The sequence below is a fragment of the Stenella coeruleoalba genome (assembly GCF_951394435.1).
Source record: "Stenella coeruleoalba genome assembly, chromosome: 3".
Classification (NCBI taxonomy): Eukaryota; Metazoa; Chordata; class Mammalia; order Artiodactyla; family Delphinidae; genus Stenella; species Stenella coeruleoalba.
Window position 1 is genome coordinate 170,128,266 of NC_137148.1, and position 26,734 is coordinate 170,154,999.

The following is a 26,734-nucleotide window of genomic DNA, read 5'->3' on the forward strand; positions in this document are numbered from 1 at the left end:
CATATAGCAAGTGCTCAGTGAACATCAGCTGCTTTAAAAATCATGATCAAGGGACTTCCCTGGTGGTCTGGTGGTTAAGACTCCGAGCTTCCACTGCAGGAGGCGCGGGTTCGATCCCCGGTCGGGGAACTAAGGTCCCACGAGCCGCACAGCACGGCCAAAGGAAAAAAAAGAAAATTGTAATCAATCTGCTCATTATTCTGACCTCCCCTCCCGCACCCACGAGGATACAGGCTTCTGCATAACCACCCGTTAATGTTCCTGTTCTCTTTTCTTGTCCCTCCGTTGTAAACGTTCAGAAACCTTTGGTAAGTTTAATTTCTTCACCACGTCAACAACTAACGCCCCCCCCCACCGTGTCCCCCCTTCCCGTCCCCTCCCCTCAGACTAACGGCCACTGTGACAGTAACTGTGACCCACTCCACGTGGCATGTTTACTAACGTCTCCCCCCACCCGCCCCCCTGCCCCTGACCACCTAGCCCTCCCCATCCGGACACCCGGGGGCTGCAGAGAGAGGAGCCCAAAAGGAAAAGAGGAAAAAAGACAAGACCACGAGGGGCTAGTGGAGCTTTGCACATACGGCACCCCCTGCCCCATTCTGGGCCTTGACACTGCTGGAAAATGTGAAATTACGGAAGTTTGCGGGCTGGATCTAGGGAGAGGGAGGAATGTTCCAGCTGGGCTAGTACTGGGTGTATCTCGTCCTCTTTTCCCAGCCCAGCCTAAGTCCCCTGAATCCAACTTGCTGGGCTAATTCTTACTAAGGTAAGAATGACTAATATTGGCCCGTGATAGTAACTTCTCATCTTCCTCGGAGTAGAAGGCAAAACCACCTTTCATACCCAAGAGGTATAGTATCTTTTCCTCCCAACATAGTGGCCGTGGGCTATTTGGCCATCTTGGGAAGTTCTGTCCTTTGGCCTTTGCCTTCTGTCACTTGGACTATGGTGATAGGTCCAAGTGTAGCAAAACAGCCTGAGCCAGAGCTGACCTAGATTCCCACTGACCCAGATTTTCGCTCTCCATGGTGCAGCCTTAGGCAAATTCCCCTCCTTCCTCCTGTCTCCCCTCCCTCCGTGTGAAGAGGGGGAGTGGCCCCATTAGGTTGGGGATTTTGTAAGAGATAATATAGGGCCCCCCTAAAGTTCTAGAGGGGCCCCAGCCTGGGAGGCTGGAGAGCTGGGTTCAAGGCTCACCCCTGCCTCTGACTCATGGCATGACAGTTCCTTGGCCCCTTGTGGGCCTCAGTTTGTCCATCTGCAAAACGGGCCTGGGCCAGACAGAAAGAGCTGTGTTTTCTTACCCTCGGCGGCTTCCCTGCCCTGGCCTTAGGGTGCCCAGGTCCTCAGCAGAGAGGGAGGGGGCCCAGATCTCCCCTGGGAAGATGAGCAGAGGGTGGGAAACTCTAGCCCGGCACCACCATTTCTGGTCTCCTGAGGTGTCCCAGCCCCCAGCGCCCATATAGACACATAGATCGTTCTCTTCCTCTTTTCCTTTTGGACATTAAGGAGGCTGCAGGGCCCTCCCTCTGCCCTCCATCCCCTTTCACTGCCCTCCCCTGTCCCTCCTACTTGGCCTGTTTGTAACACCTTCCCTTTGCTTTATTAATGCCCAGCCCTGGGGCGCTAACCCCTCTCCCCCTTCTCTAACAAGACTCCTGAGACCCCCATCATTCCGTGACCCTCCCGAGAAGGAATAGGAGGGGAGGTCGTGGACCTCCCTCCCTCGACCCAGAAGAAAGGCAGCCCACAGGGCCAGGCGAGGCCATGGACCTCCCTGGGGCATGGCCACGCCCCTCAGGCCAGTCCAGAGGGGCTTCTAGACTCAGCCCCTCCTTCCCCAGGAGATTCTTGCCTCCTATGGGAAGCCCTCCTGATTCTTCCTCAGCAAGGCCTGCAGGGTTTGTAGGCCCAGGGCTGCCTCAGTGCCCTCTCCCAGCCCCCGGGGACAGAGTGTTCAGGCCTGGCTCGTGGCCCAGCCCCGCCTCCCTGGGGCCCCCTGGCCCCGCCAGGACTGCCTTCTGACATTCACCTGACTCTCTCTGCTTCCCTTACAGAAAGCACTCCGATCCGAGGTAAGAGGCTCTTTCCTCACCCACCCACCCACTCACACTCTCTCTCACCGCCCGCCCAGCCCCCCAGGCTCCACGGGGGGCTGCCCCAGGCCCCCCTCCACATGTGTTCTCCTCGCCACCCCGCCCAGTGTCTGTGCAGTCTCTGTGTCTATGTCACTATCTGTGGCTGGGGGCTGAGTGTGGCCGTGGTGGTCCTTTGGGTCACCTGGCCGCAGTCAGGGGGTTGTGTCCTCAGGAAGGGGCAGCGTCTCCCATGCCCACCCAGAGCGCTGGGAGTCAGGCTTCTGACCACTGCTCTGTATGCAGCCCTCATCCGTCCCTAGCCTTGGTATTCCCATCTGTACAATGGCCGTGCAGAGGGGGCCTTCCAGCTCTGAAGCTTTGATTTGGGTGGCGGGGCAGGAGGAGTAGAGAGTCCAGCTTGAGGGAGCAGAGAGGCAGTCTCAAGGGCAGCCCCATGGTGCTGCCCTTAGAGAATAGACTAGAACAGGCCTGGGTGGGAGCCCTAGGGAAGAGTCCATGTCTAGTCCTGACTTTGCCACGAAATGCTGTGTGACCTTGAGCAGGCTCCCTGCCCTCTCTGGGCCTCCATAGTGATACCTGCCTGCCTGCTTCCCTGGAGCCTTGAGGTTGGTATGAAGTGTTATGAAGGGGCAGAAGCCTAATCCACGGCCCCCAGAGAGAACTTCCCGATCTGTGGGTTCCCCTCACTTCCGTGGGACACCCACAAACAAAGCTGGGAGGAGGGGTCCGCTTGCGACCTTGGACTGGATTTTTGGACTCCTGGTGCCAGGGACTCTGATCAAAACCTGTGATTGGGAAAAACAACAACAGCAAACAAAACAACAGCAAACAAAAACAATGTGTGATTGAGACACATTTGGAGGTGTTCCCTCACCTTCATTTACCAGTCAACCAGTCACAGGGTCCAGGACTGTGAGTCGAATGTACTTATAGATATTTACGCAGTTTTATTTACTTATGAAAAGGAGGACTTTGGTCCAGGCCTTTGATTTCAAACGTAACTGTGGAAACCTCTGCCTCATTTTTAATTTGTTCATGGGCCCTCAAGTATTGGATCAAGGCCCGTGATTTCAAACATACTTAGAGATGTATTTTACTTGTGAAAATGAAGATATGTCCCAGGCCTGTGGTTTCAGATATCTTTGGGGAAATCTTGGCCACGTTTTCATTTAGTCGTGAGCACCGTAGTATGTGATCAAGGCTCTGTGCTTTTAAATATTCTTAAGAAGGTTCATTCATTTTCACATGTTCATGGGAAGTGAAGTCTTTCATCTGGGCCTGTGATTTCAAACATATTGTAGGAAAATCTGCCCTATTTTCATTTGCTTGTGGGCACCAAGACCTTTGATTTGGGCCTGTGATTTTAAATAAGCTTGAGAAAATTGACCTCTTTTTAAAATTCTTATTCACTCATGACCAACAAATTTTTTGATCCAGGTTTATAATTTCAAGCACGCCGGGGGCATTTCAGCCTCAACTTTCTTGGCACGGGTTAGAGGTTTTCCTTCGCACTTGATTTCAAACACTTTGGAAAATTCTCCCCGTTAAGCTATGAGCACCGTGGACTTGGGTCTCCGTCTGTGATTGCAAACACACTTGAGAAAATTCATTTACTTGTGAGCATCCGGAATCCTGAATCCAGGCCTGTGGTTTTAAAACAGATCTGTGAATTCAGACTGACTGACTTAGATGACTTTAAATCTCTGGGGAAATTCACTCTTCAGTTTCAGGTATAGAAAGCGTGGATCCAGGCCTTTGCTTTCAAACATACTTGATGTGTATCACTCTCGGCCTTCTTAACCTTTGCTTTTGTGGAGTGGTAACCCAGTCCTGAAATTTAAACACCCTTGAAGATATACAACCCTGTCTCCATTTCTAGACACCGTGGGCCTTGAGGCCTGGGATTCCACACATACTTGAGGAACCCAGACCCACGGTCATTTACACACAGGCACTGGTTGAAACCAGCAGGCGATCACCAGCTCCCTGAATTGGCACATCATTTGTGGTGGCCCCCTAAGTGTCAGGGTCTTTGGAACGGCTGCTAGGGGTTGGGACTGCCAACCTGCTTTCCACCCCACCCTCCCTGGAGAACATCACTTGGTGCTTTCCTGAAAACACATTCTCCCCAGTTTTGTCACTCAAGTTGACAGTCGTTTACGAGGTCCCGGCTGAGGGTGGAGGATGTGTGGGGCAGGCGGTATGTTCAGGCCAGGATGGGCCAGGATCGGGGTGGGGAAAGGCAGGCAGGGAGGCCCTGACCCAGTAGGGGCTTCTAGGCTGACTCAGCGTTTTCATCTGCCTCTCCGGCCCAGACCGACTAAGAGACAGTACTGTGGGACAGCCCTCTCACCACCTCAACCTCGAGGTTTCCCCTAATGGGCCAGGCCTTGTCCCCTTTACCCACAGGAGCCCTGCAGATCGAGAGCAGCGAGGAGACCGACCAGGGCAAATACGAGTGTGTGGCGACCAACAGCGCTGGCGTGCGCTACTCCTCACCCGCCAATCTCTACGTGCGAGGTAGGGAACGCCGTGTCCAGGTCGAAGGCAGGGACCCGCCCCACCCGTCCCCCTCCCTCCTCGGGCTCACAGCCTCCGGGCTCCCCTGTCCCCTGCAGACCCCAGCAGGCAGGCCCAGCCCCGCTTGTGGCCGCGGGACCTTGGGCGAGGCTGTGTCCCTCTCTGGACCTCAGTTTCCTCGCCTGTAAAATGGGGGCAGCTTCAACCCCCACCCCCACCCCCGTGCCTTGTGACGGCCGCCCCGTGGGCTGCAGGACTTGGGGTGGGGGGCGGCAGGAGGGAATGGGGCAGGGCCGGAGGGGTCAGTCGTGGGCCTACAGGGCCGGGGGAGCCTGCAGGCCTCTGCCCCACCCCGCCCGCCCGCCCATCCGAGTCGGCTTCTGTGGTGTGTCGTGCAGTGCCTCCCCTTTGCTGTGTGCTCGCTTCGCTTCTCCAGACTCGTGGCCTCGTAGCTCCCTGCTTCACCGCCCCCCTAATCTAAGAGTTGGGGAGGGGTCTTCAAGGCTGCCCCTGCCAGCCCCACACCCTCAGCTGTCCCAGAGCCTGGTGCTGTCCTAGTCACCCTCAGAGAAGGGCTCCTTTAGGCAGACACCCTGGGGCCTGGGCTGAGGCATGTCATTTTCCCACTGAGTCACGCCTGGAAGCACAGGGGTCCTTGCCCTGACGCCCCCACCCACCCAAGGAGGGCCTGGGAAGTGGCTACACAGACTTTCTTCTGGGCCCCTTGGTGTCCCCTCAAAGGTGCCGGGTTGGAGGGGGGCGCTGCCCCTGCTCCTAGATGTCTCTGTGGACCCCGTCTCATCCCCGGGTCGGTTCTCTTCCGTCCTTTCAGAAATTTTAATTTGTTTCCTCCTCCATCTCCTGTATCCCCTTGGCTGTTTCTGATCCGATTCGTGGTAGAAACAGCTCCCGCCTGCCGGGAAACAGGGTCCCGTTCATCCCCCCGGGCTGCCCCAATTGGCTCTGTATACTTGAACCCATGCCAGCCTTCTTCAGGCCTCTGTTTCCCCCCGTTCGACGCACCAAGGCCCTGCCGTTCTCCACCTGGGAGGCCGTGCGGCTCCTCCCTCACCCGGAGACCCTCATCCCCTTGGTCCCCAGCAAGCACGGCCCCAACTAGCCCTGAAGCAGCACCTTGGCTGCCCTTGGGTTCTGCATCTCGTCTCTGAGGAGGAAGGAGGCTGCCTGGCGGGAGGGGACGGGGACGCCGGGGCGGGGGCGGGCAGGGGGCACACATCCGATCCAATGCCATGGCACCTCTGGTGAGTTATAGCGCGTCCACGACTCCAACTGACTGGTCTTCGTCTAACCTGCGTATTTCTCTGCAAACACCTGGGATGGGGGTTTGTAAGTCTGGCAGAGTTCAAGGAGGACAGTATGGGCAGCAGGCATGGGGCAGGGCGGGGGCGGGGCCTCTAGCCCAGGGTGCGACAAGGGAGGGGGGCCTTCTGTGTCCTCAGCACCCCCCCACCCCATCCCAGAGGTGGGGTCCTTTCTTTTGGGGGGGTCCAGCTTCCCATTCTTTGCCTGGGTCTCAGACGCTCCAAAATTGAATTAAAAAAAAAATCGTGGAAGGCAAATGTAGATCTTGTATGTCAAGGAAAGAACGGAGGAAAGACTAAAAGGTCGTTGCTGTTCTTTTTATTTTTTAATTTTAATTTTTTTTTTTTTGGTTTAAAGAAAACAAAAAAAATCAACAAACTATTGCAGCTTTTAGCCTTGGGAAGTCCTCTTTTTACTCTCTGTATCTCCCCTATTTTTTCTCTTCTCCCCATGTCATTGTGTTCTGCATCAAACCCCCTTTACATCCCTCAGAGCTTCGAGAAGGTTGGTGTGTTTTTTTCTTTTTTACTTTCTTTACCCACATTTTTACATTCCGAAAGTGACACACACACGCAAGAAACGCACACAGACAGGCACACGGACACACGCAGACATGCACACAGAAAATAATAGAAAAACGAAAAAAAAAATGACGAATATGAATAATGAGCTCAACGTGAACAAAACAAAACAAAAAACCACCAAGTGAGAGCAAAAACCCAGAAAGACACAAAAATCTCAGCTGCGCCCAGCCCGGCCTAGGGCCGGCCGCACACATGCGATGCTTGCATTGTGGTCGCCTCTATGCATCCTTTGGTAATGTTGTTGCTAAGTTTTTTGCACTCCTCGTCGTCATGGTAACTTGGGCCTGATGCATGCTGGGAGAATGTAAAAATCTTCTCTGCATGCCACTGTTGTCGGTTCGGTTTGGTGAATTCCCAACGCCTTCTGTTGGAGTGTTTCTCGTCTTCCGTTCCATTTTTCTCCTTTGGTTTTCTTCGTTTTTTTCTTTCTTCCTTCCTTTTATTTAATTATTAATGTTTTGATTTTGTTTCGTTTGGGGGGGGAAAACCGATTGGTTCGTTTCTTTTTCCCCCCTCCCATCCCCTTCACCCAACCCCCTCCTCCCCCAAAGCGTTTTGTCTTTGGTTCTGTCCTGTGTTTCCGTGCTCTTTGGTTTGGGTTTCTTGGGCTGAGCTGTTGTGTGGTTGTTCTCCAAACGCATTGTGATTTAAAAGCCAGTGTTCCTGTCCCAACTACCATCCAGGAGGACGGAAAGGGTCCCACAGCTGGGATGCTGGGGCAGAAAGTGACCGCCTGGGCTCAAGAGCACAAGGGAGGTGGCATAGACAGATGGTGGGAGGTCAGAGCCTGGGTGGGGTGTGTGAGGAGAGCAGCCCAATTTGCCAGCTCTGTTTTATCCAGAGCTGATGCCTCAGCCCCACAGGGCAGCCATGTTGGAAGGGAGCTTAAGCAGGCATGTTTCCATCCTTCTGCCTCAGCATGATACCACCTCCCACCCTCCCAAACAACCCCAAAACAGGCATTTGAAGCACAGCTGAATGGGTAGAGGCATTTTGAGTTTTTGTTCATTGGAGCAACACGTCCAAATATGAGAAATGGCCACCTTTCAGTGGACCGTCCTCCCGAAATGATGCATGCTTGGCACTGCGTAGGCGGTGCTCAACATGGTAGCTGGTGTGATGACTTTTTGCATCCTGGCTGGGTACCAATACGGATCCACCCATCAGAAAATGTAGCATGACAGACTTTGGAAGAACTACTTGGCCAGTTATTCTGCCCTTTTCTGCCCTTTAGTGCTACGCCTCTGCCTCCCAGATGATGTTGGCTGCTTCCCCCACCACCTCACAGGCTCTGGGCCCAGTCACAGGTGTCTTTTGTCCAGCAACACAGCACGGTCACTTTCTGAGTACCTGAGCATCAGAACTGTGGAATTCTGGAGAAAACCCTGGGGAACTTTGGGCACAGCCCCCCCCCCCCCACTTCCCAGCTCTCCCTCTGCCTTTCTCTCTCTTTCGGCTCTCTTTCTCTGTGTGTTTCTCTCACTCTTGAAACCCTTGGAGACGTTCGCTCCCATCTTCTGTTCCCTCCCTGAGGAAAAGCAAGCCCTTTCAGAGCCCAATTCCAACCCCAAATAAAAAACAACCCCCAATAAAATATCCCTTTAGATTTATAGCCACTAGCCCCCAGCTTACTACCCAACACTGATGATAGTGGAGGGCTGAGATCAGCCTGTTTGGGGTCACCTTTTTCTCTCTCTTGTCCCTCACCTGCCTTCTCTAAACTCCCAATTATTAAGTTCAGGGGCGAGTTGGCAAGAGGACTTCAGATGCAATAACAAGGGATTTATTTTTCCTGTCTCTTTTGAATCCAGAGTGAGAGCTGCCAGGCAGAACCTCTCCAAAAGATGGAAGACAGAGGTCTCCCGGCCCCTTCACTAAAGCTGGGTCCCAGTGAGTTGAAACTGAGAGGTGGCTGAGGGTCTCTGAAGACCACTTGGACTTTTGGGGCAGTATAGACTGGTGGTGGGAGCACAGACTTGCTGCTTGGGGAGACCTAGATTCAAGTACTGCCTCTGCCCCTCCCTGGCTGTGTGACCTTGGGCTAGTCACTTGGTCGCTCGGAGTCCCTATTTCTTCATCTGAATAATAGGAAGCATTGATTTCCCTAGCTCACAGGGTAGTTGGGAGGATTCCATCGAGCAAATTAATGCTCATCTTGTGCCCTGTGTAGTGCGTGGCACATAAGAAATCGCAAGTGAAGCTGTGAAACAGGGACATCGAGTTCAGATAAATGGTCTTGGGCAAGTCACTTCCCTTTGGGGACCTCAGTTTCCCCATCATGTATTTCAAACATCCGCTGTTTGAATAAGATGGCTTATGGGAAACTGCTTTGAAAAGAATTGGAGGGCAGATGTTAATTCATTTGCTCAGATCTCATTTTTTGCTAATGCATTTCTGAGCGCATCTCATGGTCTCAGTTTCTCCTGGCTCCAACCCCATTCCCATGAGATCAGTGGCCTCCCCAGAGCCACATCTCTCATCTTACTCCCTGTCACTCCCCCAGGAAGTTCTGTGGCCAGATTATCAGAAGGGGGCAAAAAAAAAAAAGAACAGTTTGGATGTTAGGCTACGCTTGCAGATACGTACCAGCCCAGCAGAAGAGAAGAGCCGCCTGGCATGTTCTGGCCTGAAAGCTACAAGCATTTACAGTGTTACCAGAGCAACCAGTCCTGGGAGTTCTTTGCACCGAATCCCCACTCTCAACCTAACTCTTCCTTCAATTCATAATCTCCAGCTTCTGCTGAGCCTGGGTGATCCAGGGGGTGGAATATCCAGATTTTACCCTTCTCCTGAAGTGTATCTCTGATATTCAAAGGACCAAGGTCAAAACCAAGCCCGTTTTTTTTTTTTAATGCAGCTGGGAGCTCTGCTCCCAGAACTCTCCTAAGGAAGATGCAGCTCAGACTTTGACAAGGTGGGAAGATGATCAGGTTATATTCTCCCTGGCTGTTAATATTCTTTAAAATCTTTAAAATTGTCAGCCTTTAAGGTGTGAAGTAGTGGCTAACGATGGTGTCTTTACCACTTGGTCTAGCATTATAGCATTATTGAACCATGGTGCAGGACCGGGTTAAATGGTGTGCCACCCACCCGATGATGTAGGAACGTGCGGAGAGAACTTGGAGCGAGCTAGAGACATGGGAAAGAACTTTCCACCTTCAAGGGACTTAGGATATTCTCAGGATCTCGGAAGAAGCCAAGTGGAGATAATTTAACGCCAGTTCTCCATGCTGAGCTAAGAGATCGGGACTCATATAAAATGTCAGAGGGGGATCCAGATTGCCCCAATTTCCAGGTGTTCTTCAGAACCCTTTATCTGAAACCCATCCCCAGGCCTCTTCAGATCAGTTCATAGCATGGAATTCTGCGGGGCAAATTGTTTTTAAAATTAAAACTCTGGCACCCAAGCCATATAATTGGTGGATGTGACCTCTAGGTGTTCCCCTTACCTACTGGCACCCCCAAACAAGAGTAGATACAGATATTGGGCCTGGAACCCACCCACCGCCACCTCCTGTATCTCCAGGAAGAGTACCACTGGGGTATGTTGGCGACCTCCCCGGCTCCTGATCACACCTGGCATGCCACCCCACCCTTCACCCCCAAAGCCCCTGACTTGACCCTGGTGGTAGGCAGTGGCACGTCAAGACCCAGCCCTTCTCCTCATCCCACCCTCATCCCAAGGGGAGAGGGGGCTCCAGGGGTGGGAAGGCAGGCTTTCCTCTGGGCATGACGGGTCGGGGTGGGGGGGGCGGGCCGTTCTCCAGGAACACTGAGCTCTAGACACCTCGCCTGCTGCCTGCCTCACACCCTTTGCATTGCTGTTTCCTCTGTTTTTGGGGGGTGAGGGGAACATTAGATTACACCTTGTCGTTCGGAAAGCCCCGTGTCTCTGGCGGCCGCGGCGAGGGGACAAGGGGAATCAGTCGATTGGCAAGATATCATCCCATTTTCTGCTAGAACCAGGAAAACAAAAAAATCGGGAGAGAGAGGGTACCAAAAAAAAAAAAAAAAAAAGTCCAGCTCAAAACGACAAGAGCTTGCCAAGGCCGCTGGTCAGCCCGTGGGCCAGGGGTCCAGCCAGGTCCCTCCAGACCTTGCACGCTATCCTGATGGCGGAGGGAGCTGGTGGTGGGAGTGGGGAGGCAGGGTGGCGGAGAAGGGGGAGGGGAAGGAAGATGCACAGGGCAGACCGCGGGGCGGTACCCACCCTCCCTGGGCCACAGGCTGGGGATCAATGGAGGGGCTTTGGAATTAGGCCTCGGACCCTTCCCGTACCCTGACAGGTGTAATCTAAGCTTAAGTAAACCCTGGGGAGGCTGCAGAACTGGCACCTCTCCCCTCCCCTCCCCATCCACATCCTCATTTTGGAGTCCGGAGGGGCACCAGCAGCCTCTCCCACCCCAAAATGCCCAGCAGAGCCCCCCCACCCTTCAGAGCTGTGGCTTGCTGAACCGTTGAGATGTCTGACACTGTTGAGTTCCCTACCTAGTGCTCCAACCAGATCACCTCACTTTTGAGTTTTCCCCCTCACCCTTCCCCAACCCCTCCTCCCCTGGAGCACCCCTCCCCGCCCCCCACTTTCTTGGTTTTTGAGTTTCTGCCTCTTCCTGCCTGGGGGAGGGGTCGTCTCCCGGTTGCTTTGAAGGTTTTTGAGTTGTTTTTCCATGTGAATCGGGGTTTGAAGCGACCCGCCCCCCCCCAACCCACCACCCTCCCACCGCCCACCCTCCTGATCCCCTCACCCACGCGGGTCCCCCCCACTGGGACCCCCCCGGCTACTCGGTGACGAGAAGAGCTGGAAACGAGAGCCAGCTGGAGCGTGCTGAGGACCAAGGCTGGTGTGGTCCCCTTATAACCTGCCTGGACCCTCCATTCAGGTCGGTAATTGGGGGCGGGGGTCCCGCGGGGCCACTCCGTCCCATGGGTTCCGTGCCCACCTTACTTTTCTAACCTGCACCTCAAGCTTGCAGCCAGGGGTGGAAAGATGATGTGGGTGGGAGTCAGCACCAAACTGGGCAGAACACAGCGTCAGCCGCCCGCCCTCGCCAACTGGAAGGATGCCCAGAGGCCTTCTGAGACCCCCCTCAGGGGGGTTTTAAGCCACCTAGTGCTCATGGGCACAGTCCTCCCCTAACTCGTGGCAAACCAGCCCTCTTCCTGCCGCACACCCTCAGAAACGAATGGGGTAGGTGAGAAAGCAAGTGGGCAAAGTGTCTTAACGTGTCAGCCTTTATAGCATATTGGCAGATCCATTTAATTGATGGCTGCCGGCCATGTTGGGGATTGTGAGCACCAGAATTACAGTTGTTGATAAATGCCCTCCCACACTGAACTGACTTATAATTAACAACCCTGTACAGCAAGTCTGTTACGTGTTCAAGATGTATGCCTTGTGTCTACTTCTGGAAAGTGTTAGAGGTACCTTCCAAATTATGACACTCCTAAGGGAAGATATTTTAAGATAAGATCCCACGTGAACAGGGTCTTTGGGACATGATGTTGAGCCTTACACACATAAATTGGGGTTATATTAACCTTTAAATCCTAAAGCTAGCCCTTATTCCCTTTGACGTTCCAATAATCCCTTTCAGTACGAACCTTTTACTGATGGCTTCTGGACACTTATCTTGATGGCTGCTGGATATTTTTCGACTGATGGTTATTCAGTTGATAGGTGGATATGGGTGATGGGTACTTTTGCCCTCTTCGGTATCCCCAGAGGGTAAGGACACAAGTTTGAAAGAGCCAAGAAGGGACACGTGGATATAATTCTTGCTAAATACCATGGTAAGAGAAGGTTCACTTTATCTCAGAGGTAGGGATCAGGCATACCTGGCTTTGAGCTCTGGCCCTACCACTTCCTTTCTTTGTGTCTTCCAACTAGCCCTAGCTCCTCACTGGGCCTCCACTGCTTCCTCCACAAAATGGGCATGAGGTCACTGGCCTCTCAAAGTGGGAGGGATTCAATAGAAATTCTTCCCATTCCTTTTTTTTTTTTAAACGAATTCATCCCCAGACTCCCTCAATGATGAGCATCTCATTGATCTTTCCAGCATCCTGGAAGGCCAGAAGGAAACTTCACTGGTCCATGCCCAGGCTGAGCATCTTCTGTGTGCTGGGCACTGCCCCGGTCAGCTTAATGGCCTTCTCAACACATCACCGATGGCCTCCATGTCACAAAGGAGGAAACTGAGGCTCCCGGAGGATGAGGGCCCTTCCCAGGGCTCATCCAGCCTCATCAGCCCCCCACCTCTGCCGGAGCAGGTTTTCCATGGGACTCTGAGGTCTTGAGGAGTTTTACCTTGCTGTGTGATTTAAGTGACTTGGCCTCTGTTCTGCTCTAAACGAAGAGCAGGGAGAGTCACTGAGAAGTGGGGCTTCTGTGGCTGGGTTGGTTTGCTCCGAAGGTTCTTTTTCGATGAGGATCTCACCACTGTGCCGCCTCGAGCCTCTGCCAGGACCCTTGGGTGCTGGGTGGGGAGGCCAGATGCTGTGTTCTGCCAGGGTTGGGGGGCACCTCCCTGGGGAAGCCACAGCCGTCCTCCTTTCAGACCCCGATTTTCAGCCCCACACCCATTCCATGTTTTTTTGTTTGTTTTTGTTTTCTTGCTTTCAGGTGTTTTGGAGGGGTTTTTTGTTTGGTTGGTTTTTTTGGATTATTTCCCCCCACCACCCCACTTTGTTTTTTCATTTGGTTCCCCTGGTTTTGTTTTGGATGTCGATGCCGTTTTTCTGTCCTTGATTAATTAGCTCCCTCACACTCATCCCCCATTGTGTTCCGTTTCCATGACAACGCAGCGTTTGGGCATCCCACTCGTGCCTCGCTGTGGATGCCGGCGGCTGGCCTGGACCGCGTCCGCTGGCTGGCCGGACCCCATTCTCCCCCGATACCTCCACCTAGCCCTGCCAAAAAGCCGCTCCCCCATCTCAGAGCCCAGCCCCGCCCCTCACCCCCAGTCTGTCTGCATGGCCCCTCTGTCTCCCCTCCCTGCCCACCCCAACTCCTCCCCGCTGCCGAACACCTTCCACTTCCTCCATCCTGTCTCCAGCGTGACTCCTGGACTTTTCGCGGGGCTTCCTTTTCCGAAGGGCTGCCAGCTTTCTTGGCCCTCCCTCCGCCCACACGGAGCTCCCCCTTCTCTCCAGCGGGGATTCAGAGAACAGGGATTGAGATTTCCAGCTTGGAACCCACGGAGAGAGAGCGAGTGAGACCCCTCCTCCGTAGAACAGGGCAGACACCCCTACAGCGACCCCCTTAGGGGTGCGGCTGCAACCGCAGTTCCATGTGAAAATTAGAGGCAGGTCGGGTTGCCCAAAGTCACTTGGTGGCCCTGTTTAGCCTTGCTGAGCCTCCAATCTGTCATCTCTACAGTTTGAGACAAGACTCCTTGAACTGCCCAAAGCTGGGGGCACATCCACGTGTCTCCTTGAAGCTGGGGACAAGCTCCTTCTGGCTAGAAGGGTTTACCAGCTAACCCAAGTCCTTTCCACTGCAGGGAAACATCTCCGACGGGGCAGCCGTGCCTCTTGGCAGTTCAGGTGCCCATTAGCACCCGCCCCTTCCCCCCGAACCCCGAAACCCATGCAGCTTCCGAAAATGGAGCCCCCGAAATGCATCCTGCTGCCTTCATGGTCTGCAAGATTGGGACAGAAGGCTGCATTCGCTTCCCCGCTAAGAAATGCACAGAACATGTCCCTGTTTTCTCAACGTTCAAGTTCATTCCCTCGTTTATTATTATTATTAATATCCTATTTATTCTGCCAGGGCTGTGATGTGACAATGTGACGTGTCACATTGGGTCACATCTAGAATTAATATGCAGCATTGAAGTGGGCCCCCTCCCCCCTCCTTTCTCTTTCTCTGTCCCTCCCTCTCTGTGTTCCTGTTTTCTCTCTTTCTCTGGACCCATCTCTCTCTTCTCTCTGGTTCCCCCCACCCACCCCGTGAGTATGCACTAAAGGCCCCTGAGATCCAGGCCTCTTCACATTAACCTCCTCTCTTTTCCTCCTTCTGCCTCTTTCTCTCGTCTCTCTCTGTCTCTCAGTCTCTCTCTCTCTCTCTCTCTCTCAACCAACCTATTTTGCATGCTGTTTGTGATTCTGAGAGCTGCATCTATCAATGGAAACTTGTCAGATCCGACAGAAGCTTTTAGAAGGGTTTCTATACCCAAAAACCACAAAAATTTCATTAGAGTTTCTCATCTTTTCCTCGAGGGCCCCCCGGGGAAGTGGGTGGGGCCCCCGGGTCACCAGAGGGAGTGAGGATGGGGGGCCAACATCCTGGTCCCCTCTGCCTCTTGGTCCCAACTCTTCCCATGACCTCCCACACACACACACACCCCGTCCCGTCCAACCTTCCCAGAGCCCCCCGACCCCTGCAGCCCGAATCTTCTGAAGCTCCCCAGTTGGGAGAGCGGGCGGAGGGGCTGCTCCCCGAAGCCACGTCTGACAGCAAAGATGAGAAACGGCTGATAAATTTTTGTGTTCCTAACTGTGCTGTGGACCAGCCACTCTGGTCTCTGAAACCCTGTTGCTATGGAATAATGCTTCATGTCTCTTTTATTATATATCGATATATCTCTCTATATATTGTTTGTGAAGTACCTTCCTTTGAAGTTTTGGTTTCTTTGTGTTGGAATTTGGTTTTTTAATTTTTGTTGTTGTTGTTTTCTTTCATTTGGAAGAAAAAATTTCAACTGGGGGGAAGGAAACAGCCCTGTTTATATTTAAATTGTTTTCCACTTTTTTTTTCCTTTTTTTCTTTCTTTTCTTCTTTCTTTCTTCCTGCTTTTCTTTCTTTTCTCCCCTGCATTCCGTCTCCCCATCCCCCTGCATCTCCCTCCCCTCCCCTCCCCCACCCCGACATCCCCCACCCACCCCATCCCCCAGTCCGCCGCGTGGCTCCACGGTTCTCCATCTTGCCCATGAGCCACGAGATCATGCCAGGTGGCAACGTGAACATCACCTGCGTGGCCGTGGGCTCGCCCATGCCATACGTCAAGTGGATGCAGGGGGCCGAGGACCTGACGCCTGAGGATGACATGCCCGTGGGCCGGAACGTGCTGGAACTCACAGATGTCAAGGACTCTGCCAACTACACGTGTGTGGCCATGTCCAGCCTGGGCGTCATCGAGGCCGTGGCCCAGATCACGGTGAAATGTAAGCAGGGGCCATGGGGCATGGGGGAGGCAGGTGGGACCTCATGTGTAGGTGGGGGGTACGGGTGGAAAACCTCAGAGTTACTCTTCAGGATTCAGTCATTCCTGGCTGTGAAGAGGACAGTCAACAAACACTTATTGGTGACAAATTATTCTGGGCCTGGCCCCGTGGAACGAGACCCAGTCTTGCTCCATTGGGCTCACGGTCCAAAGTGGGAGATGACACGTAGCCCAGCAGCTATGATGCAGACTGATGAGAGCAGTGATGGGGACTATGTAGCACCACTCAGACCCGCAGAATAAAGGTTCCAACTCCCAGGAAAGCTAGGTCAGGGAAAGACTAAAAGTTGAAAAGGGAAACAGGCTGTGCAGAACTCAGAGAGATAGAGCATTGGCGGGGTGGGGAGTGATTACAGGTTCTCCTGATGTCTCAAGTTTCTGGCAAGATTCAGAGGAGGGTGCCCTCAAATAATTTTTCTAGCTTTGTAACAGGGGCCAGCAGACTACAGCCCATGGGCTGAATCTGGCCCTCCACTTGTTTGTATAAATAAAGCTTTATTGATACCTGCCCATTTGTTCACACCTGGCTTGTGGCAGCTTTGGGGCTACAGTGACAGAGCTGAGTGATTCTCAGCAAAGGCCACGTGGTCTGCAAATCTGAAAAGATTTACTGTGTGGCCCTCTGCAAGTAAAGGTTGCCGAGCCCTGCCCTAGGGCCATAGAAAGTGTCAGCATCAGCTGGTGTGTTTGTCATTTTGCTGAGGGATTGAACGTCTTCTGGTGCATGCTTCCTGGGGCCTGTGTGATATGAGATCTTGGGACAAGTGGGAGAGAAAGTCACAATTTTATCCGGGTGCTGGGGACACACCGTAAACCAACCTCAGTCCCTGCTGGTGGGGACAACATACAAACCTGGTCATGACGTACCGTCAGGCAGTGATAAGAACTGGGCAAGGGCACCTTTAGCCAGGGTGGTGAGGGTGGCCTTAAGCCATCTGGCCATCTGAGCATTCCAGGGGCAGGGAACAGCAAGTGTGAAGTGTGAACAGACACGAGGGCCCTGTGGCTGAGCAGAGTGAAGCAGAGTAAAGCACAGAGAAGAGTTGTAGCCCAGGGGCCGCCACTGTTTCCTTTAGAAGTGAATATTTTTCTTACACAGCCAATTTTTTTTTTTAAGTAAAAATTTTCAGCTTTATGGGCCATCTAGTCTCTGCTGTAACCACTCAATTCTACCTTCATAGCACAAAAGCAGCCAGCAGCGACACATAAGCGTGGCTGTGTGCTGATAAAACTTTATTTACAAAAACAGGTGCCAGCCCTTGGTTTGTAGTTTGCCAACACCTGCTATAGATGGTGGGCTAGGGGTCGTTAGGCCCATGGTTGCCACCAAGGAAATGAAGGCTCAGAGAGGGCAGTTGTGTGACTAAAAGTCACACAGCCTTTGGGGTCTGCAGCCAGCGTGCCTGATGTGTGAACTTGCCTCCCACCCACAGCTCTCCCCAAAGCCCCTGGGACCCCTGTGGTGACAGAGAACACAGCCACCAGCATCACCATCACGTGGGACTCCGGCAACCCAGACCCCGTGTCCTACTATGTCATCGAATATAAATCCAAGAGCCAGGACGGGCCATACCAGATCAAAGAGGACATCACCACGACACGTTACAGCATTGGCGGCCTGAGCCCCAATTCGGAGTATGAGATCTGGGTGTCGGCCGTCAACTCCATCGGCCAGGGTCCACCCAGCGAGTCGGTGGTCACCCGCACTGGCGAGCAGGCCCCTGCCAGCGCGCCCCGAAACGTGCAGGCCCGCATGCTCAGCGCCACCACCATGATCATCCAGTGGGAGGAACCCGTGGAACCCAACGGCCTGATCCGGGGCTACCGGGTCTACTACACCATGGAGCCCGAGCACCCCGTGGGCAACTGGCAGAAGCACAACGTGGACGACAGCCTGCTGACCACCGTGGGCAGCCTGCTGGAGGATGAGACATACACCGTGCGCGTGCTGGCCTTCACCTCCGTAGGCGATGGGCCCCTCTCGGACCCCATCCAGGTCAAGACACAGCAGGGAGGTGAGATGCCCGCGGGAAGCACAGCTCTTGGGGGGGGCGGGGCGGGCAGCAGGTTTCGGGGCTGTCCCACCAGAGGGAAGGAGGCGGCCACGCAGTGATGTGTCTCCCAGGATGCAGCCGGCCGATCTTAACCTGGAAGCCACCACGTGGTTTATTTGGCCTGCATGGTGCTTTCAAGTATTTTCACGCCAGTGTTGCAAAGCAGGAGGTTGTCCTAGAAAACCCAGATTTCTGGCTACCCTTGGAAAATCCGATTTGGCAAGCCCATAGGGCTACAATCGGTCATCCAATGGCATCCAGATAGATGCTGCCGCCGGCTGCATCTGAGAAAAGGGGTGTGGTTTCCGTTCGCCTCCCTCTTCTCTGTTAACTGCCCCGGCTCCCATCCATCTCTGAGTTTGAGAACCCCTGTTCGCTGCTCTCACTGGAGGGATCCATGCCGCCCATTTTGAAATAATAGAAAGTGTGTTAACCCAAAGTCTGTGAGCCGGTCTGTCACCTGCCGGGGTGAAGGACGTGGGGTAGGGGTGTGGAGCATTTAGGTGCATGGGGCCCCAGCTCTCTGCAGGTTTCTGGGCTTTTTCTTACGGACTCAGGCTTTGGAACCTCAAATCCAGGAAGAGTCAGGCAGCTGTCCAAGCAAAGGGACAGGAGGTTTGGAGCTCTGCTGCCGTAAATCAGATACAGGGTGGAGATCCACATTCCAAATTATGGTCCCCACCAGTTTTCTGTTTAACTGGGGGAATGGGGAGGATGCTGGGGTGCGTTGAGAAGGGGATTTTTTTAAAATGTTTTCCCACTGGCAACAGAGAGGATGGGGGGATTGGGGTGGGCAGCTGACAACGAGGGGCGGTAGGGGGTCCCTGAGAAAATAAGAGAAATAAGAACAGTGGAGAACACTCCAGAAGCATCTAGAGCCTAACAAGCCCTTCCTTTTAGGGTGGTGCTGAGCTTCACGGGGCCCTTTTTGGGAGAATGGGAACCGGGCGGGTTGGATACCCTATGCGGGCCCACCCCTCCCAGGCCTCCCCCCAATGCCAGTCCTCTTCGCCCCCTGCCCCGCAGTGCCTGGCCAGCCCATGAACTTCCGGGCCGAGGCTAAGTCGGAGACGAGCATCGGGCTCTCGTGGAGCCCCCCGCGGCAGGAGAGCATCATCAAGTATGAGCTCCTCTTCCGGGAAGGCGACCACGGCAGAGAGGTGCGTGGGCGGGGGGAGGTGGGCTGGCGCTCGCCGCCGGCTCCCACTCTGGGCGACTCTCTTGTCTCCCCGAGCCTGTGCCGGAATGTCTCTCTTCCCCCCTTCTCTTTGTCCCTGTCCGTTGCTAATTTTTCCAACACTCACTCTTTTCTCCTCCATTTCCATCACTCTGTGAGGTCTGTGTCTGTATCCCTCTGGTTTCTCTCTGTCTCTCTCCATCTCCGTCTCTCTCCCCGCCCCGCCCCCAGGTCGGGAGGACCTTCGACCCGGCCACGGCCTTCGTGGTGGACGACCTCAAGCCCAACACCGAATATGCCTTCCGCCTGGCGGCGCGCTCCCCGCAAGGCCTGGGCGCCTTCACCTCGGTGGTGCGGCAGCGCACGCTGCAGTCCAGTAGGTGTCTCGCGGACCCCGCCCTGAACTGCGGGGGTGGGCACCTGGCCGGCGCCTGCGCACTGACCCGGGCGGGGCCTGCGCAAGCGCGGGGAGGGGGGGCGCCTCCGCCCGTCCCGCTTCGCTCTTCCGCCTCGGGCGTGCTTGCGTCCACGCTGCGCCTCGGTTCCCCCACCAGTGCAGTGAGGGGCTCACCCGTGGACCCCGCAGGCTCCAATTTCTCCATCTCCCTGGGGTACAGCCGTGTTCGGTTTCGCTGATGGTACCTCCTCTCGCCTCTGCCTTTCCCGGATTTGGGGTTAGTGGAATGGCCACGTTGCGCCCATCTCACAGGTGTTTGGAGGGGTCCGTGATGCTGTCACAGCTCACACCCCATCCTTCCGAGAGAGCAGAGGATGCACAGACGATCCTGCCTCCCCAGATGGCCTTTCTTGCCCCCCAGGCTGGGTCCCCATTGCCAGGGGCTCGGGGGCGTGGGGGAGTCAGAGCTGATGCCAGGTTCTGGGGGAAGCGCAGCACCCCCAAAACATAGGGCCCTTGAATTACTGGAGTTCTTCGCTGTGCCCGCCTGGCCTCCCTGTCACAGAAAGTCACCTTTTGGCCAGGACACTGCAGCTGGCCCTGGGCCACACCGTGGCACCCGCCGCGCCCTCCCTGCCTGCTCTGAGCTCAGGGCCTAGGCAGGCCCCTCCGACCGCCGCCTCCCTGCCTCCCCCTCCTCCCTCTTCTGTGCTCAGTCTGGCCCAAGTGGCCCCCGCCGTGACCCTCCCTTTCTTCTTCTCCCCTCCCCCTGCTCAGTCAGTCACGGGGTAGCCACCCCAGGCCTTGTTCCGGAAGCTGCCTCAGTGTTCAGACCTTCAAGCCCCCGCCTGCCCCGCCCCCAGGCGTGTGCACACAGGGGGTCACGGGTCAGTCCAGAGTGACAGCAACTTGGGCCGGGGTGTCTGAGCCGCTGGGATCAGGGGACTTGGAAACACAGCACCCCACTGTCAACCCCGGCCCCCTCCCCTCCTCCCCGCCCCACTGGGGCCGAGCCGAGCGCTCCTCGACTCACAGGAATGTTTGTGCGTGAGGCGATCAGTGAGGGTGTCCTGTGGCTTGGGCGGCCACGTGAGAGACCGGCACAGGTGCCGCGAAGGTGAGTACGCGCTGGTCTCCAGCGGGTTCACAAAAACGGCCCACCCTGCGTGCCCCCTGGCCTGTGCCCCAGCAGCTCTGGGCTGTGCAGACCGTCCAGAGTACAAATTCAGTCCCCTAAACTGTGCACCCCGCTGTCGAGTGGCACACCTGCCCAGGAACGTGGAATACGGAACCACGCCCCTCCCCCCCCACACCGCGCGTCCATGTGCGCATCCACGCTGCCTCGCACCCTCCCGACAAGTCACGCAGGTTGGGCCGGATTGTGAAGGAGGCGGCCTCCAAGGTCGTCGAGAAAGCGGCTTTGGCCCAGCCACGCGAACCTCCGAACCTCCGGGGCGGCCCAGGACAGGGAGTGGGGGAGAAGGGACTCCCCACTTCGCACCCCAAGACGGGTGGGGCCCGAGAGAACTGGCAGCCGAGACGCAGGGCCAGGCGTACCCCCACCCCCGGGGAGTGCGGGCTTCTTAGGCTGAACTCAAGGGTAGGTGGAGGCCAGACCACTCAGCCGTGGGTCTCCCCAGACACCGTCTAACCTTCCTGCCTCATCGGCGCCAGCCCGGAACTGCAGCGTGCCCACACTGGGGCCGGAGCAGGGCTGCGCGCCCGCTCGCGGCCAGAGACCCACCCAGAGCTCGGTCTGGCCTTGTAGCTCAGCACTCCGCCATTCCCTCCCTCGTAAGAAAGTCTTTTAAGTTAGCAGTTGAAGAGTGGAAGGTAGGTAACCAGACTGGGAGTTTTCTGGAAAGCGTCTTTCTTTCTTTTATTATGGTTTTTCTCATCATCATCACCATCATCGTTGTTTCTTCTTTTATTATGGTTTTGGTTTTATTTTTCCTTCCCCTTTCTTAGCGAATCCATTCCTTCTGGCACATTCCTCGGTTGGTTTTTCCACTCCTGCTTGACTCTCCCCGGGCACATTTGGTTGGGGTGGCTGGTCAAGAAATGGGGGAGGGGACCCCCAAGTGTCTATTTCCGGAGGAGGGAACCCCAGTGTTTCAATTTAAGTGAGGCCAGAGAGTCATTCTGGTTGCAGTAAGCCATTGGAGTGGCCTCTGGGGTCTCTGGTAGCCTGATGTCTTTGAGGATGGGGGCCTCTGATTCAGCTCTGGGTCCCAGACCCTAGCATGGGGTGTGCACAGAGTAAGTGGTCTGTAAACACATGCAGTGAATAAGTGAGGCTGGCATGATGGTGAAGGTTCTACATGCCTTGACCTCAAGCAAGGCCAGTGACCTCTCGGAGCCTCCCTCCAGACGAGGCGGGCTCTAGGGTCGTGGGCTTTTGAGGGGGTGTGGCTCCAGCCATCGTCAGCTGGCCTGAGCTGAATAAGGCACAGGCTGAGGTCTGAATTCCCAGCCTCAACCAAGACAGCCCATGGACAGCAGCTGAGCCTGGCTTCAAGGCCTGGCTCGCGCCATGTGCCCTTGGGCAGGCCACTTGCCTTTTCTGGGCCTCAGTTTCCTCACCTGTAAAATGGGAGGTGAGCGCCCAGAACAGGTGGGACCGGGCACCCAGTAGCTATACAACCAGTGAGAAAAGAATGCCAGGCAAACCAGGTGGGCTTTGAAACCCATTTCCCCACCTGGAACATGGGGGCGGGGTGGAGGGGTGCTAGTTCCAGCCATGTAAGGGGGTCATGAGAATTAAATGAGGCACGATCAGTGGGCTGTATCTTGAGTCTGCAGAGGGCCTATGCTGCTGGGCGTGCAGAAGATGTATAGAACGTGAGGACTATCATCAGTAATGCTCTTAACACAGGGCCTGGCCCATAGTAGGTGCTCGGCACATGGAGACTATTACTGATACTCCATAAAGCCCTTAACACACACAGTTCACGCTTAATATAGGGAGAGTATCACTGTTATTTAACAAAGTCCTTAGCATGCTGCCTGGCACACAGTAGGTGCTCTATAAGTGGCAGCTTCCACTTTCAGTCTAAATATGGATCAGCAGGGTGCTGGGCACAGAGTCGGCAGCCCATGAATGGAAGCTATTAGTAGCTTGTAACAAGGTCAACCTGGTGCCAGGTACACAGTAGGTCCCCGAAACATGGGGGCTACGATGATTGCTCTGCAAAACCCTTGGCACAGTGCCTGGCATCCAGTAAGCGCTCAATAAGTGGCACTTTAAAGAGGTTGGCCTGGTGCTAAGCACATAGTAGGTGCTCAGATGGGAGCCACTGTCAGTCTGGAAGGGCCTAGCATGGTTTCGTTTTTGCTCCAAACGTGAAACTGTTGTCTGCCAGGTTCTTGGTACTGTGTGTGTAAATAGTAGGTGCTCAATAAGTAAGAACTATTACTATTTTTATATAAGGTCATTAGCACAGTGCTTGACACATAGTAGACGCTTAAAACGTAGGGACTATTACTGTTATCCAGAAATAACAGGGCCTGACACACAGTAGGCCCTGTTAAGAAATGAGAACTACTAATGTTCTACATAGTCCTTAGTATAGTGCCTAGCATGTTGTAGGTACCTAATATGTGGGAACTTTTTCTGTTCCAATAAAGACCTTAGCAGAGTGCCTGGCATGCAGTATGCGCCGCGTAAAGGGCAACAGCTACTTTCATCTTCAGAGGGCTGTTGCAGTGACCAGCCCATAGTAGGTGTTCAGTCAATGAGACGTGCTATTGATCTGCAGTGGGCTTAGGTTGGCATCAGGTGAACAGTAGGGGCTCAAAACAGAAGAACTATGAGCTACTAAAACTTTGGCACACCGTAGGTGCTAACTGTGGGCTGTGTTATCTGTAAAGCCCTGACCCAGTGCCATCACAGTAGGTGTCCAATACACAGGGGCTTTTATTATTACTCTGTATAGCCCTTGGCATGCTAACTGGCACACAGTAGGTGCTCAAGACTCAGACATTGTTTTCTTTGCAAGTGAGGCCAGGAAGTAACCACAGGGTTGCCCTCTGGGGTCCCTGGCAGTACAGGTGTTCAGTAAGTAGATGCTATTACTGTTAACCTGTGAAGCTTTTAGAGACAGGCCTGGCACATAGTAGGTGCCCAATAAATGAGGCTTTACTGCTAGTCCCCGGTTACCCAGTAGGTATTCAGTAAATTAGTGTTTACAGTTATTCCATCCCTGGTGCTGTGCCTGGCACATAGTAGGTGCCCAGTACATGGAGCTTTTGCCATTCTTCTGGCACAATGCTTGGCACACAGTAGGTGTGCAATAAATATTTCACTGTTATTCTGTGCAGCCCTTGGCACTGTGCCTGGCACATAGTAGGGTTCAATAAGTAGATTTTTCACCTGCCATTCTGTGCAGCCCTTGGCACTGTGCCTGGCACATAGTAGCTACTGAATTAATGGGGCTTTTATTGCTTTTGCGTTTGGCCTAGTGGCTGGCACGTAGTAGGTGCCCAGTACGTGGAGCTTTTGCTATTCTTCTGGCACGGTGCCTGGCACACAGATGTTCTATAAATAAGTACATTTACTGTCATTCTGCTCCTGTGCTGTGCCTGGTGCACAGTAGGTGTTCACTAAATAAGTACACTTACTGTTATTGTGTGAAGCGCTTGGCACGGTGCCTGGCACATAGTAGGTCCCAATAAGTGAGGCTTTTATTGCTATTCTTCCGGCACAGTGCCTAGCACACAGTAGGTGTTCAATAGATAAGTACATTTATTGTCATTGTGCTCCTGGTGCTATACCTGGCACACAGTAGGTGTTCAATAAATAAGTACATTTATTGTTTTGGCACCGTGCCTGGCACATAGTAGGTGCCCAGTAAATGGGGTTTTTACTGCTGTTCCGCTTGGCACGGTGCACAGCTTACGTGCATATGCTCCTTGGGGACTGTGGCTACCCTCTCCCTAAGAACTACTGTGTGCCACGTGCAGCCCCATGTGGTGAGTGCAGCGTTCTTGGCCAGCCCTCTCTGCCCCCATCCCCGCCCGCCCACCCACCCACCCGCCCATCTCACCTTTGGTTGACACCCGCTTCTTTTGGGTTCGACTTCTCTTTGGTTTGGTTCTGTTTTGTTTGTTATCATCTTCTTTTTTATTTTCTCTTTCCCATCTTTTGTTTCCCCACCCCCTCCCCGCCCATCCCGCCTCCCTTCCCCACCCCCACGTTCTCCCCCCCCTCCAATAGAACCGTCAGCCCCCCCTCAAGACGTTAAATGTGTCAGCACGCGCTCCACGGCCATTTTGGTAAGTTGGCGCCCGCCGCCGCCGGACACGCACAACGGGGCCCTGGTGAGCTATAGCGTCCGCTACCGACCGCTGGGCTCAGAGGACCCGCAACCCAAGGAGGTGAACGGCATCCCCCCGACCACCACCCAGATCCTGCTGGAGGCCTTGGACAAGTGGACGGAGTACCGCATCACCGCCGTCGCTCACACAGAGGTGGGACCAGGGCCCGAGAGCTCGCCCGTGGTCATCCGCACCGACGAGGACGGTAAGCACCGGCCCCGGCCTGGGACCCCTGGGACCCCCAGGCCCCAGCCCGGCCCCTGCCTTGGAGCCTTCTGTCCCTGGAAAACTGGGCTGGCTGGTGGTCAGAAGGTATTGGGTTGGCCAAAAAGTTCTTTCGGGTTTTGCAGTAAGATCTTATGGAAGAAAACGAATGAACTTTTTAGCCAACCGTAGAAGCCATAATCAGGAGAAGGAGACAAGTGGCCATCAGCCTCCCCAAACCAACCGGGCTCCTTGATCTTGGAATTCTCTGTTCTGGACCTTCCGGGCTACCTTTTCTCTCTGAGCCTTGGGCCTGGAACGTTAAGCGGGGAGCCCTGTATTTTGGTCTGGTGGTGGAAGCCATGGAAACGGAGTGTAGGAAACAGCAAGCAGCACTTGCGACAAAAATTATGGTCCCTGACCCCAGAAAGCTGGTTTTTTAGACTCTAGGGATAACCTGAGATTTGGAGCTGCTTGGGTCTGAGCTATCCTACCTAGAGAGTAGGTAGATTGCGTGCTGATGGTGGTTAACCGCCAGCTCTCTGGGGCATAGAGACCGATTGGTAGCACTGGCCGATTTCTGTGGTGTAAATATTCCCACCGTAGCTGAGCTAGAAAGTTCTAAGACGCTAGTCACACAGTAGAAGCTGAGGGCATGGGGCAAAATGAAGCAGGCAGCTTCCCCAATAAAATCGCAGGAAACCTGGACCGGCTGTTTTCTGACCCATTGGCCTGGAAGTTTCGGTTGGCAGCCCCAATATTTTGTCCTAACCATGGGGAAGAAATGAAGCGGTTCTTCACGCCAGGCCTTGGGGTGGGGGTGGGGTGGGTGGCGAGGGCTCTCAGCTTGGGGGCTGGTTGAAAAAGTGCTCCAGTGCGGAGTGGGCTGGCTGCACCCTGGGGTGTGTAGGAGCGTGCAGCTGGACTGCCTGGGTTCCCATCCCGGCTTTGCCTCTTGATAACCCTGTGGTCCTGGGATCAACTCTCTGTGCCTTGGTTTCCCCATCTGTAAAGGGAGCATAAGGACTCCTATCTAGAAGGGATGCTCTGAGGTCGGAAGCAGTGTGGGTAAACCTCTTAAGAGTGGGGCATGCACGGCCCGTTCATGTCTTGTGGCCCTGGGCAGGTGACCTAGGCTCTGGGGGATCTCAGTTGCTCGTCTGTAAATGGGGTGCACCATCAGAGCCCCCTCCCCGGGCTGTGGGAAGCGTGAAGGAGGTATTCCCTCCGGGCCAGCGGTGAGCGCTCAGAGCGCCGGGTTAACCGGCAGTCACTCGGCACCTTGGCATCGGTCAGTGGCGCTGCCCGGGGCAGGGCTGGGCACCCCAGTAACGGCCCCGCCCGCCCCTCCCCTCCCCTCCCCCCCACCCGCCAGTGCCCAGCGCGCCGCCGCGGAAGGTGGAGGCGGAGGCGCTCAACGCCACGGCTATTCGCGTGCTGTGGCGCTCACCCGCGCCCGGCCGGCAGCACGGCCAGATCCGCGGCTACCAGGTCCACTACGTGCGCATGGAGGGCGCTGAGGCCCGAGGGCCGCCGCGCATCAAGGACATCATGCTGGCCGATGCCCAGGTGGGCGGGGCTCCGGGGCGGGGCCTGGCGGTGGGGCGGGGCCCGGGCCCCCTGCGCTCCCGCCCTCTCGCTGCTTCTCTGTGTTTCTCTGTCTCTGGCTACTCCGCTCACCTCCTCCTCTCTCCCCTGCCGCCTCCTCCCGCGCTCAGTGGGAGACGGACGACACGGCCGAATATGTAAGTAGTGCCCCCCTGCCACCCCGAGCCGCTGCCAGTGCTCTTCCCGCGGGCGGGCCGTGCAGTGCTGTGACCCCATCCCCTGCACGCCCCC

General features: G+C 54.9%; 1 protein-coding gene across 1 annotated transcript in view; it reads left to right on the forward strand.

The window, feature by feature from the left end:
- PTPRS (protein tyrosine phosphatase receptor type S) overlaps window positions 1-26,734 on the forward strand; it is a 103,544-nt gene that overhangs the window by 54,864 nt on the left and 21,946 nt on the right. Inside the window, exons 6-13 of the mRNA XM_079917099.1 lie at window positions 4,509-4,631; window positions 15,419-15,688; window positions 17,181-17,762; window positions 18,828-18,961; window positions 19,210-19,354; window positions 24,591-24,896; window positions 26,271-26,464; window positions 26,614-26,640. Of these exons, the coding sequence (XP_079773225.1) occupies window positions 4,509-4,631; window positions 15,419-15,688; window positions 17,181-17,762; window positions 18,828-18,961; window positions 19,210-19,354; window positions 24,591-24,896; window positions 26,271-26,464; window positions 26,614-26,640 (1,781 nt within the window). The remainder of the gene's footprint in view (window positions 1-4,508; window positions 4,632-15,418; window positions 15,689-17,180; window positions 17,763-18,827; window positions 18,962-19,209; window positions 19,355-24,590; window positions 24,897-26,270; window positions 26,465-26,613; window positions 26,641-26,734) is intronic.